The sequence below is a fragment of the Melitaea cinxia genome, chromosome 24 (genome assembly GCF_905220565.1).
Source record: "Melitaea cinxia chromosome 24, ilMelCinx1.1, whole genome shotgun sequence".
Classification (NCBI taxonomy): Eukaryota; Metazoa; Arthropoda; class Insecta; order Lepidoptera; family Nymphalidae; genus Melitaea; species Melitaea cinxia.
The window spans coordinates 6,955,511-6,970,479 of record NC_059417.1 but is presented as its reverse complement, the minus strand read 5'-3'; the positions used below and the strand labels follow the sequence as shown (position 1 = coordinate 6,970,479).

The 14,969-nt window shown below is 34.2% G+C and overlaps 2 protein-coding genes across 2 annotated transcripts in view; one reads left to right on the top strand and one right to left on the bottom strand.

Moving 5' to 3' along the window:
- The window catches only part of LOC123665506 (calbindin-32), a 92,950-nt gene that overhangs the window by 50,562 nt on the left and 27,419 nt on the right, over positions 1 to 14,969 (bottom strand). The window lies entirely within an intron of this gene.
- LOC123665508 lies at positions 591 to 1,958 on the top strand. Its single transcript, XM_045599802.1, has 3 exons — positions 591 to 631; positions 1,022 to 1,146; positions 1,512 to 1,958. Exons 2-3 carry the CDS (start codon positions 1,022 to 1,024, stop codon positions 1,741 to 1,743), a joined length of 357 nt encoding a protein of 118 aa, XP_045455758.1. The 5' UTR covers positions 591 to 631; the 3' UTR covers positions 1,744 to 1,958.

The following is a 14,969-nucleotide window of genomic DNA, read 5'->3' as shown; positions in this document are numbered from 1 at the left end:
AAAAGAATTTAAAAAATCAAAATATACACGTAATTAAAAATATGGAATTTCCAATACAATTTGATAATAAGAAGTGTCGTCAAAAAACTAATGTTGTGAAATAGCATAGCATTATTTCTTCGAATTATTAAAAAAGGGTTATTTGTAAAAAAAATATAGTGTTAAAGAAGTAAAAAAAATTCCTTTCCTTACTAGGACTCTTGGTAAAATGTCGACCGGTTCAATCGTTTTACTTTATTTCCAGTTCAATGAACTTTTTGATTGGAGTTTTGAATATTACTTTCGTTTTCTATTCGTAGATAGAGAAAGAAAGTTTATTGTCTCTATATACGCTCCTAGTATGTAGCTATGTATGATGTTTAGTTCCGAATAATTGACTATTATAAAGCGTAGACCAATATATGATAATAATAAAAAACCGTCTAACATACATACCTATAGTAAGTACATCAGTGTGATCAAAATTTCTAGTACCGATATCGTACCTGTGTAATTATCTTGTATGATTCACTTTTGAAAGATAGTTATCTTTTTGAACGATTAATTAATCGTTAAATACATATATAAAGGCAATACGATAAATCATCGGAATCAGTTTCACCGATTGCTGAAGAGATTCTACGTGAGAAAAGTAAGTTGCGATTTTTCTTACTATCCTAATATATAAAACAAAGTCGAGTTTGTTCGAACACTTATAACTCGAGATTCGCTGGACCGATTTTCATGGTTTTTGATTAGGTGGATTTGTCTCCGTCCCGTGTGTCGTTATAGCAGAATAACTTATAAAACATTGGAAAATCTAGAAAAAAAAATCCTATAATAAATGTTCATGGGTTTCGTAGAATCCAATTGTTATCATCATATCCTAATTGTTAATATATATAAAATTGGGAAATAATCATTAATGATGCTTAAACTCACTGATGAATAATTTCGCCGTATCAGATACAGGCTCTGTCAATACAGACAAAAATGCAAGCATATATAAATAAAAAAATAATAATCTTGTACGGTATTTCAGATGAAGTTCCTAATCGCTGTATTCTTATTGGCCCTCGCTGCGATCTCCTCCTCCAATGTGTTATCAATAACAAGGAATAACCTCAACATTGGTGTAATTCGGCCAGGAGACCGACTGCTTCGAAGGTAATATTATCTTGTCTCACGTTATGTACTGGCTTATGATGTTCGTTGTCTATAAAGAAGAAGTTTCAGAGAGTAATCCGCTATGCACATTTGTTATTTGACGACGCGTCGGTGCAACGGTCACATCATTGGTTTGGGGCTGTTGCGGTGGCGGTTGCGGGCTCGATCCACGCACATAGCAAACATTTTTTATGGGCCATACAGATGTTTGCCGTGGTCTGTTTGTGCTTGTGTATTGTGTGTGTTTCCGGACCTCCGACTCAGGAGCTAGTCCTACTGTTGGCCGTTGAGTGTGAAGCGTTTGTTTATTGTTGTTTATTCTTTATAATAATACTTATCAATAATTATATTTTGATTATTTTCAGTGCGTCGGTGTACAGGCCTCCCAGACCGAACGCTGTGCAGTATGAAGACTTTGTATTCAACGGGAACCGTAATACCCTCATATCATCTATTAATGCTACTGAAGTAGGCGCTCGTCAGTTACCCACCGCGTACATTTTGCGTGGCGGTTTGGGCGCCAACAACGTGACCATAAGGATACAATCAGCGATAGGACGCGGATACAATTACTCGATTCGAATTTATGGACGCTAAATAATTTGATATCACTCCACTGGTGACAAGAGGGCTGGGGCATTTTTTGCCCAGAGAATCGCCATAGCGCTTCAACGGGGAAATGCTGTCAGCATTCTTGATACCATTCCACGCAGACATGATTCATATCGCAACTACCTATTTTATACTTAAATCTTAATTTGTGAATTTTAAAAACTGTGTAATATTTTAAAATAAAAAAAGAAAAATATTAATATTTTTGCATTATTTCTTTTACTGCTCCTCATTTATTATGACCGCTAAACTGATTCGATATTTACGGCTTATGTCAGCTTTCCCGGTAAGTTGTGAAAGATACAAAGATATGACGTTTAATTAATAACTGTGTTGCGCTTACAAGCTGAACAATACATGTACATACATGCATGGAAATTCCGGTTGTGTAAAAATTAGCTAAACTATACTCAACAAGAACAATAAGAATGTTATTGATCTGGAAATTCATAACAAGCATCGTAACTGCTTGTTGTAGGTAAGCATTTTAACAACAGTCACCATTTCATTTTTTTTCTAACCCATTCATGTTTTTTTTTTTAATAATAAAGTACACTATGAGTACTTGATTTAAAGCAAAGTTAATTAAATTTTAATTAATTAACGTGAACGTAATTTCATGGTATTTCTAAGTATTAAATTATGGTTAAAATTATTTTCTATTTTTCCAAATCGTATACTACACAATATGTGGACAATACTTTTTCTTAAACTTTTCTCTTACTGATAACAACTAACATCTACACTTCTATACTAATATTATAAAGAAGAAAGATTTGATTGTTTGTTTGCATTGAATACTCTCCGAAACTACTGAACCGTTTTGAAAAATTCTTTCACTGTTGGGAAGCTACACTATCCGCGGGTTAGATGTGCTATATTATATTTTCATAAAATTAGGAGAAGAAAAAACTATTTTTGTTAAATACCCGTGAGAAGCCGGGGCGAGATAATGAAATGGAATGAAATGGAATGAAATGAAAACATTTATTTCGTCATAAGGTGATATATACACTTAACAAAAGTCAAAATAATGTGATTTACAGAAATAATAATACAAATAAATAAATAAAAAAACTCGACAATAATAAAAGAAAGTTAAGGCAGCAAAAAAAAAATCAAACAATAAAATAAAAATTTATATCTTAACATTGGGTACACTACAAACTTAGGTAATTATACCCAGTGTTATGTGCAACCTTAACTTAGTCAAAATAATCAATACGAGTATATTAACTTACTTAAAATTTCTAATGTCTCGGTAGACATTACCTTCCTATTATGTCCTCTATTAAATCTATAATATAAAAACGAGTCGCTGAATGTGTTGCTAAGCGCAAAACTCGAGAATGGTTGGACCGATTTCGCTAATTCTTTTTTTGAAATATTCCTTGAAGTACAAGGATGGTTCTTACGGAGACAAAAATTCTAAAAAAAAAAATTTTAAATTTCCTGAAAAAGTCTAAAAACAACACTTTTCTATACTCCCATACAAAAGATTTGTGATAATACTTAAAAGTCATTTTGAACTTTAATACCATACGATAAAGTTTGTGTTATGCGATACGAAGTTCGCCGGGTCAGCTAGTATTACAATAAATCAGATAATTTAATGTCCCTAGTGTATAGGCCGAGAGAAAAAAAAGCTGGAGGAAAAAACTCTCGGTACTCTTAAAAAATTAAAGTCATATACAAGACAAAATGTAACAGTATGACCATGAAATGATCAGGACAAACACGAGACAGCCAATCGTGTGTGTCGAAACCACCACGCGTCACCTGCTCACAATATTTTAACTATATCTATTTACAGATTGAGTTCAAAGACATAACCTAGTCGAGCTTTATTCAATCCCATGCCTTTTCATCATTAAGATATTCATTGATGTTATAATAGGCTTTACTACATAAAGTTCGCTTAGTAATTTTTTTAAACTTCAGTAAAGGCAGAGATTGAAGCTATAGAATTGGAGATATAATTATAATCATAACGGTGACATTATAATGTTATGAAGTTGAATAAATTTACTTTGTACATTGAAATAAATGTACCTTTCATGAAATGCGAAGGTAATGAATAAAAACTGAAGGCAATGAAATATAATACTGCATGTTACACAGAAGATCATTTTTCGTTTCTCTACGAATCTAATTGGCGTCCGAAAGTTTTTGATAATACCCATAATTACCTAAGGGTTTTCCTTATTTATTTATGATTTAGATTTTATTTATTTATATAATTGCTATTAATTTGTGTTTATAATTTGTGTCTCAAAGAATTCAAGATAGAAATTTAATTTTTTTCAGTCAAAAGTTGTCATCTATACGAAAGTCTTCCTAAAACCACTAAACACGTAAATAAAATAAAGTTATCTGTCTATATGCACTGCTCCAAATCTCTGGCAGCATCGTTTTTACTTCTGGCAACGATCCAGGTAACGGGTAACGAAAGGGTGAAGCTGAAATTTTTTTTAAACTTGCCTATGGGCAGATAATGCGCAGATCTTGAAATGACCGATCTGCATACATTTTATAAGCTTTGTTGGTAAAAGACAATGATGTAATAAAATGGCCAAATAAACTTACAGTTTACAATAACTGTAACCCTTATTGATCTTTATGATATCATTACCTTTACCTCGTTGATCATCACAGCCGAATAATAGTACCCTCAAGTGTTGTGTTACTACAGTAACTAAAGCAGTCAGAGAGAGAGAGAGGTGTTGATAGAGGGGATAGGACTGACAATGCAGTTCGTAGGCATCTATAGCCTACGGCAATAGATGTTCATCATCAGACCGTACTTGTTTGCATCAGTAATAAAAAAATTACAAGTGGGGAAACCCATCAAGAAAGCATATTATTTTTCAGTACTGATTAACACACGTAGCACAAACATTATCTGATATAAGTATTTACAAGGTGATTACAAATCCTCAATTGCAAAAAAAACGATTTGATCAGCACTATAAATAATATTTAATTGTTTATACCTAACTGATAAATTGGCGTTAATTGTTTAATTTTTACTACAAGCAAACAGACTGAATCCAAAACTGAATCTTCCAGCTAAAGCTAAAGTAGGGGGTGTGTAAAAGATTTTTGATAGTCTTTTTACGCGTGTGTCTTCTATGTGAGAACTACACACGGCGAACATATAGTGCTCTGCGTAGTATAACAATGTGCTGAGAGTTTTGTTAAAGAAGCCTCGGTACTACAATGCTTTGGCAATGATTGCGGCGGCTCGTGTGTGAGAGATGAATGTGTGAGATCATACGCAAGCAGACCGCGTCCGCAATGAGCAGTTTACTGGACAGCCCCAACAACATCCTCAGCACATTGACTGTAAAGCTGGACAGTGCCCTCTGGAGTTGCTGGTATAGTGCACACAGTTTTAGATTCTAAACTAAAATTGTGTTAAGAATTATTGTAACTGTATAAGTTTATATTAAATACTAGCTGTGCCCAAACTGCGTCCGCGTGCAATTTAACAAAAAAGTTATTGTTCGGTTCGCAGAGTTATAAAATATAATAAAAGTAGCCTCAGTTGTAACGTATATTTTTATTCTTCGTTCATTCTCTTAACAATTTTTTCGTTTCGTCGAATTATTATTCTTAATTGCTAGGCGTTTCGCGATTGGTGTGTTTCGTGTGACGTGAGGCCGCGTAGGCAGCCGTTGACGGGGTTCGCAGTGTAGATTAGGCTCAGACCTATAAATTCAGTGTTAATTTGGTAATAAGTAATTGTTCTGTTCATAACTACGCCTTAAAGTGGTAACATTATATTTTGTAACTTCCTAGTGTTTAAATTAAATTGAATATTTAAAAGTGAAGTATTTCAATTAATAAGCCTAATAAATATCGATTTTTTAATGTATTATATATAGGTAAATTTTGTCCTGGCGAAACCAAATCCAGAATATACCTTTCTCATTTGTTGCGGTCGTTTGGAAATATGGACATGTATATTTCGGCGATTTATTTCTTTTATTCAGATTAAAAGTTTGTTACTTACATACAAAAAATAAAAACAAATGCGTTCCCTATAGTTTATTATAAAACTATAAAATAAAGTTTATTTATTTTAGACATTTCATTTACAAATATCGGTAAAACGTGTTATTTGGAACGTGTGAAACCATGTCGAGAACACAGCCTTCGGTAAAGAAGCCAAGTATTCCATGACAGTGATTATGTATGATTGAAATATACCGCCCACAGCGGAAAATGAATAAAGTGGCTGCCAAGTCTTCACATCAAAACTCGTGAACTCCGCTATCTCGTTATTAAATACAAACCTCTATGATAATACAATAAAATTAGCGACATGACACTGCTTTGGTTGATATAGTGGCACTGTATTTGCAAGAACATTACTTTATTTAGAACAATTGACATTTTTTATGAATAACGGATGACTTTGATGTTACTATAGATTCGAAATGCAGAGCTTACATTTAGAATCTAAGGTAACTTCAATTTAATTATAAGTGAAAGAGCCTATGCCCAACAGAGGGATGTTACAGGCCGAATGCGAATGTGAATATATTAAAAATGAATATATTTTAATTTGGTAAAGGGCAATTCAAAAGTGCTTTTGGATTCTACTTGAATGGAGTAATTTTTGAATCATTTTAACCTTATCATTCTGTCTACAATAATGTTAATCAAAGCCAACTCAATCTATCAAGATGTTAGTCGATACCTACTTTTATAGTATATCATATATTTGTCGTGGTATTAGTATAGTTATCAGTACGGATATTGAGCGCTGATCTTCAGCTTTACTTCAACATTTTATTTACATACATATGTATAGATATTTCATCTAAATGGTAAGAGGTTGCCATAGCCTAGAGACGCACACAACATCAGAAGCATTGCAAGCGTGTTGCCGACCATACCCTCCGCTCTGGACACAAAACTACTTGAGGGCAGTGTTATTTAGCTGTGATCTTCTGTAAGGTTGAGATACTTCTCCAGTCGGGCTACTCCGGATTTTGAGCATTATATTTCCCGTTGGACCGACGATCTACGCCAACGATTGCCGGTGTAGGCTGGATGAGGATTGCGGAAAACCGGGATGTCTGGCGCAAACTTGGAGAGGCCTATGTCTAGCAGTGGACTGCAATAGACTGAGCTGGTGATAATGATGATCATTTCCTGATGTGTCATAACTCAATCACTTCTATCGCAGTCCACTGTTAGACATACACACCTCCAAAAGTTTGAGCCACTAATTGCGTGAACTCATATGTGTTGCCCATAGTCACCACGCTGGGCAGGCAGGTTGGTGACCGCAGGACTGGCTTCGTCGTACCAAAAACGCTTCTGCCTGTCTTTGGCAAGTGTATTTCAAGCATTTGGATAGTTATCCCGCCATCGGTCGATTTTTTTAAGTTTATAGGTGGTAGCGGAACTATGTTAGATATCCCTTAGTCACCTCTGACGACACCGACGGGAAGAGAGGGGGTGGCTATATTCATGGGCGTACCCAGGTTCTGAGCCAGGGGGGGGCAAATCAAATTTTACTCGTATAAGCACCTAGTCAAATAAATAAACATAAAGTAAAATAGGTAATTATTTATTTAAATTCTTTGGGAAAGTTTTAGATTAGGTAAAACCGAATTTCGGGACCGTGGGGGGAAGAGGGGGAGAGGGTGGGGAACGCTACCCCTGGTACCACTGTCACACCTCAGAACCCCATGGTTATGGAGATATCCATGGTTAAAGTTTTGAGGTTAGAAGAAGAATTTCGAAAGTTAGAGGAACGCTTGGCTCCGGCGCTGCGGGAAGTGCAGCCCTTCCGCCCTTGCGTGCGAAAGCACGCTCACTCCTGCTCCGTTCCGCAGCGGAGCCGGCTGCCGCTCCTCTACGCATTCGTTCGCGCGCTTTCGCACGGCGGGCGAGGGCTGCCCTCCCTCCGCGCCTCCGCGGCACACAAAAAAACACTCTAGGGGTAGGACAGACCAAGACCACGTGGACAGTGGGGTGCTCCGATTCGGTTTTGGGGTATTTTTCGAATTTCTAAACCTATATTCTAGCACGCAATGTTACTAATTTTATTAGAATATTATGTCTGACGCGTTATTTTGTTTAAAAGTGTCGATTTGTCACACAATGCAAACAGTACGAGCTCAAAGGTATTATAATAGCTTTAAATTCTTCTTCTAACCTCAAAACTTTAACCATGGATATCTCCATAACCATGGGGTTTTGAGGTGTGACAGTGTTACCTTGTATAGATTCCCCTACACCCTCCACTTTCCACACCCAAAAACCCCATAATTCAGATTTTCTAATTCGGTTTTACCTAGTCTAGATCTTAGCCAAATTCTTTAATTATAAAATTCTCACAAAAAAAGTTCCGAATATCCATTTTCATTCAACGTTTTATTATTGTTCAACAGAATATGTACATATACGTATTATCAGAATACAATAACTCAGTAACACAGTATCTACCAATATTTTTAATATACCTACTTTGAATTAATATTTTTCATCACCAAAGCCCGTTGTGCTCTTTCAAAACAATTACATGTCAAATAAATGCAAGCCTTTCGTACTCTCTCCCACCGTAGCGGCACATCACGTCGAGCAAGACGAGCGCTCGCCGTGGCTCGGCTAGATTCGGTAATGTTCGTGTGCCGTGTCGGCGCGGAGCCGAAGCGGCCACGGACCGAGCCACTGGCAAGCGAGCGCGGCGTTTGCCTACAGGCTGCTAGCAAGTAGAATAGGTGCGCCGCGCGATTTTTAAAAGTATAAAATTATTCCAAATGGCAAATAAAAACTTTTATCGACAATAGTAGATAGTTAGTAGGGAGGTTAACAAAATCCAGGGGGGGGCAGCTGCCCCTCTTTGCCCCCCCCTGGGTACGCCCATGGCTATATTCTTTACTGCCGTAACCACACAGCCATAAATCATAAAATACTAAAATAATTTTACATTTCTTCTTTCTTTTTATAACCCTTTTCTGTTTGCAAGCCCTGCATGATGCGTACAGTGATTTTCACTTTGTCGCCGAGCGCTCAAAATATTTCCCGGTACCCATTCCGTTTTACCGTCTCTGATTCATCGAGTACACAAACCAGTTACGTCGATTGTTTATCACAATTCGATAGTGATTAAGTCGAAATTTTATCGTAATATATTCTGACAACCGTTGCGTGATAAAAAATCCAATATAAGATATTTGTAGCTGTTTTTGCTAAACGCTATGAAAGAAGAAAAGAAAGTCGAAATAATTTCTAGGTACTTTATGTACGTGTTTTTGAGACTAAATGGGAGGCATATCGTTTATGGAACCCTGAATTTCTGTTAGGTAATATCGCCATACATGTGAAAAGTTGGCAGGCAGCCAGCTTGAACTTGCCAATTCACCCACTGTCGCTCTATGTTGTAATTATTACCAACATACGAATCGCATCCACGATCAACATTTGTAAAACAAACGATATTTTCGTATTGACAACGTCAGGTTTTCCAATATATACCAAATAATAATATTTACATAATAAAATCATCATCCTTGACTGGATACCTTTATAGTATACCTTTTTGCATTAATTTGAGTTAAATCGCTTATACATTTTGAAGTAAAATTTTATTTAAGTATGCTTGACTTTGAGAGTTGAATGCGTTACGAAAGCGTTACGAAAAATGTCATCGGGTGAGGCGAACGGAAGTGGAGGGGGAGATGAGTTAGTGAAGATAGCAAGAGAGAGAGTTACGTTTCGTATATTACTGCAGGGGCAACTAAAGAGATTTTACTTCAGTTGTGTGGTCTAAAGCACACTATTTTTTTATAAATTGATTATGTAGGCTTAATTCGTTAATAACATAAAGACAATTATATGAAATTATTATTATTTAATTGTTATTTATTATATGAAAGACAGGACATTTTTAGAAACGAAGTTTTATTTTTTACGTTAACACAAATAAATGAAAGATGATAATGATTTAGACGCATAAAAATATGAGAACATATGAAAAATCTCTATATCCGATAACGATGTACCGCGTTATATTCCTTTTCCTGTTTTTTGGTTCCGTAGCTGAAGGAAGTTCACGCTATTCTAAGCCATCATGACCTAGTTACTTCACAATAATAATAACGATAATCTTGCAATAATTGCTTGCCAATTGTTATTCAAATGTGATATTCTCAAAATCAAAATTATTATAAGGCACATACCTAACCCTACCTGCGGTGTGGTTACGGCAGTAAAGAATATAGCCACCCCCTCTCTTCCCTGTGTGTCGTAAGAGGCGACTCAGGGATAACACAGTTCCACTACCACCTTAGAACTTAAAACACCAACCGATGGCGGGATAACCATCCAACAGATGGTTTTGAAATACACAGGTCGAAGACAGCCAGCAGCGTTTTCGGTGCAACAATGCTAAGGCTAAGGATAGGCTGAAGTGAGGGGTTTAAGTCAGTAAAAGTCTCACATAACTAAATCTCTACGCCGGGTGGAGAATATCCTTGAGGATTCCCTCCACGGTAAAAAATGATGTCACCCAGGTCACGAATTACAATGCCTACGACACTACGTACACTACTAACCTTTTTATAATGTAATAATTGTGTTTGCTCGCAAACGAAAAAAAAACCGACTTCAATTACATCGACGAGTAATACAACGTAGATCGACGAAAAAATAGTCAAGTAACTACGCGTTATCAAAGATTACTCACAAAATAGTTATTAGATCTCGATAAAATTTATATGTGACCACATGATAAACATCAGCTTTCGATTAAATTAAAAATTATCAAAATCGGTACATCTAGTAAAAAGTTATTGCGGATTTTCGAGACTTTCCCTCGATTTCTCTGGGATTCCATTATCAGATCCTGGTTTCCGTATCATGGTACCAAACTAGGGATATCCCCTTTTCAACAAAAAAACAATTATCAAAATCGGTACATCCAGTAGAAAGTTGTGCGGTATAATACAACGTAGGTCGACGAAAAAAGCGTCAAGTAAAAACGCATTATTAGATATAATTCGAAAAGTAGTTGTTAGATTTCAAATAAATTTAAATGAGACCAAATAACACACCACCTTTAAATTAAAAGAAAATTTGTCGAAATCGCTCCACCCAGTCAAAAGTTCTGAAGTAACATACATTAAAAAAAATACAGTCGAATTGATAACCTCCTCCTTTTTTGGAAGTCTGTTAAAAAGTATGTATATGTCTTACAACTCTGTCATTGGGCTACGAGTGGACGCTAGTAAAATCGAAAAATTTTCCAAAAGAATATCAGCCTTTTAGCCAATCCCAACATTTGTGTAACTTTTACGGATTGTCTTTGACTGTAATTGTTTAAATCATTAATAATATAACTAACTATTATCACAAGTGATTTTAAATATGTATATCCAATTTTGTAGTCTTTTTTAAATTAGAATCAAACTTTTTTGTTATCATAACTTTATTGTTTTTTAATTCTGTCATACAAGTCACTCCTCCTTGTCTGCTCATGTCGTTTTCGTCTTATCTAAATATATCAATTCTTTCCTTCTAGAATTAGAGTAAAATCTTGCTATATCAGTTTTTAACGGTACAGACAAAATAGCTTGGACAATAGACAATACAAAACTAAAGATAAATTGGAAATTTAATCAATTTCAAAAACTCTTGAACATTACCAAAAAACAAAGTGTTGTCTGAAACTTTGATTTTTAAACGTTCACGCATTTATGGCAATCGATTTTATTACTTACATTCGACCCGCCCCGGCTCTGCACGGGTGCAATGCTGATACTAAATATAAAATATATAATGTGTTGTTATTAATATATGTTTATTAATAACATCACATTAGAAACCTCTAAAACTACCAGTGTTCCTCTGCTATATTATGCATGTGTTATACAGCTAAACCTTTCTCTGGAATCACTCTAATTAATGAAAAACACTGCATCAAAATCTGTTGCGTAGTTTTAAAGATCTAAGCACACAGATACCGGGAAGTGACTTTGTTTTATACTATGTAATGAATAATAAATGTTTGATTGAAGTTGTGAGGAAATGATGGACTAAGGGACTAATTGTGACTCGTCAGTCTAATCCAGAGTTTAAAGATGCCTGTTCATTCAAGTTAATATGAAAAAAATAGTATTTTGACTGACACTTTTTATTGCACATTTATGTAAATATACATAATAAAAAAATAATTATCATTATTCGTTATAAAGAAATTTCATATAAAGTTCGATAGATGTTATCTTGCCATTACTTAACTAAAGCCAGTAGCACAGTAGGATATATTTTCCTCAAAATTTGGAGCAGCCAGACTGGGAAAATAAGTTAACCTAGTTATAAGTTTTCATCTAAATAACACTCAAAAAGTTGTGTTCCTGTGGTGAGTAAAGCGACCAGAGCTCCTGGGGAGGGTCAGCGATAGGGTTGGCAAAGCGCTTGTAATGCACCTGGTGTTGTTGGTATCCATAAGCTACTGTATCCGCTTACTAACGGCTGCATCGTATGCTTGTTTGCCACAATTGTAGTATAAAAAACGCAATTTCACTAACCGACTGTGATTATGCATGTAAATCATCCATGATCCAGTCGAACAAATTAAAAATGTATATAAATTGATATTACACATGTTCTTCGATGTTTGATAGCTTATAATATGTTTAGACAAATCGATTTTATAAGCTAAACAAACGGTTAAAATAGGTTTAACTTTTGACCATCATTATGTTAACGATTCTAATAATATTTTTTTAAATTCTATAAATTCCGTTATTAATAAAATAAAAAAGTAAAAGAATGATAATACAAATGAAACTAAAGACATTAATTTTCTTCATGGAACACTTTTAGTATGCATTTACCTACATTTTTAAAATTTTAACCAAAATCGAATACATTTTAAAACGATTCCGCCTGTAACATCCCACTGCTGGGCATAGGCCTCTTTCTCTATGTAAGAGAAGAGACCCTTCTCCTATATGTTAAAGCGTTATTTCGAAATTACACGATATAAACATTTACTACTTATGTCATTACAGATAACAATGGATATTATTTATTAATTGTTACCATTTAGGTAATGATATTTTAATAACTAGCTATCAAAGAGACAATAAAGTCAAAAGCATAGGATACATATTTGTATATCATTTGTTTTTTTTTTTGTTTTTTTTTTTTCTATCTACATATTATATTATTTATCAGTAATTTGTCAATTTTTTTATTATTATATTATTATTCAATACGATAAACCTGACAAAATTATAAATTCGAGTACGCTAATAGTAGGAATAATAAGCTAATATAGCCTAATTTGAAAAATTACTACAATGTTATTTGATTAATGGACTTTAGCTCATTGAGTAGTTTCATAATTAAAAAAATGGACATTGATTACTTAAATTACGTTTTTAACTGGAGTCATAGCAGCAAAGAACTCATTTTAAGGCTGTTATCGTGCCCCATTAATAATGGATTAAAATACGTTTAGAGGTAGTTTGACTAATAGCCAAAGACAAAGTTGTCGGCTACACTAGTATGTAGGGTATATATAAGGATCATTTTTACTCCAACAAACAAACACAAAATACAAATATCAAAATGAAGACCTGTATACTTCTCATTCTTACGGTTCAAATCGTTCTCGCTATCGAGAAACATAACGTGGCACATGATGTAGCTGACAAAGTAGTTAAAGTTAATAATAAAGCGTTACTGAAGGACGTTGTCGAAGTCAACGCTATCAAACATCATTTGAAGAAGAAAAACGAAGAAAAGATCAAAGAATACGAAGATTTAACTAAAAAGATAATTTTCAAGGAACAACAAGAAGAGAAGAAGGTCAAGGGTTACTTCGACAATATCAAAGATGAAGCTGAAGAAAAGAAACTGGGTGAAAATGTTGGTGTTCCTGTAGCTACATTTTCCGCTTTTTCTGATGGAGAATGTTTGCCACAATTCCTTAAACTCAACGGCCTTTGTGTTAAAGTCTACTACTAACTACGTTCTAATAAATACATTTTTTAACTAAAAATGTTGTAGCTTAGCAAGAAATGAAAGAAAGCGAAAGATGCGACATGAAATCGAAAGCAGTCAGATTCGATAAGTAATTCCACGTTATAGAAGATCACAGCCAAATAATACTGCTCTAAAATAGTGTTGTTCCTGTAGAGTCAGGTAACCAGAGTTCCGGGGCATGCGATATGTGGACAACGGGAGTAGAGTTAGCAACATGCTTGCAATACTCTTGGTGTATGGCGTCCATAGGCTACGGTATCCGCTGACCATTATAGTTCAGTCAAAATAGTGGTTGGTTTTAAATGTCTAATTTGAACCACAATTTGCCTGGACTATAAGGGGAACCGTATCCTTGCCTGTAAAAAAACTATAACGTGTTTTATGCTACGTTAACTCACGTTGCGTAGAGTATCAATCGTATCACGTTATAAAGCGCGTCGCTTCTTATCATTTTCATCACTCAACAGAAAGGTTTCATTAATATGACAATTATCATGTTATTCTACAACATTGTATGTTTTTTATGGTTTGTTAAAGTTTACATTATGTTTCCTTGTTATTTACAATACAAACAGATATTATTAATGTAGATGTTTTTTTTTTCGTTTTTCTATTACGACCAAATACTATTTTGTATCCTAATTTGCATTTTTACTTGTCCTCAGTTTAAGTTTTATGTTTTTACTTTATATATCCGTCAGATTATTTGGTAATAAAAATATATATATTTCATTTCCTGTTTGATTACTTAAAGAATGGTGACCACCGTGTTCGATATTCAACTTAAATTAATTTTTCTAAAGAAAAGACCTATATTTGCTTATTAATACATGATTTTTAGTGTTATCCCTGAAAGAGGCTGCTTAAATCGTCTGTCATATGAGAAAAATTACATTTGTAAGATATCAGTAATGTTTAGTAGCTGTTTAAAGTTTTATGAAGTCATATTTTTTTAATAATACGTGATAATGTAGGCAATATTTTTAATTTATTTATTGTTTTAACGATAAAAAACACACCTTGCTTATTTATTTATTATCGACAGAAATGGCAACAGTAACACAAATAATAAATATAAATTTAATTTAAACTTATATACAATGACGTAAAAAGTCTGAATAATTGGAATTGGAATAAAAAATTTATATAAAGATTTTTATATAAAAAAGGTTGAAGTACTTACAACTATTTCATTA

Bases quoted from the DNA above. Each gene is read 5' to 3' on its own strand.
- LOC123665508 (XM_045599802.1), top strand. From the start codon at position 1,022: ATGAAGTTCCTAATCGCTGTATTCTTATTGGCCCTCGCTGCGATCTCC. The intron at 1,147-1,511 runs GTAATATTATCT...GATTATTTTCAG, and splicing joins GGAGACCGACTGCTTCGAAG to TGCGTCGGTGTACAGGCCTC.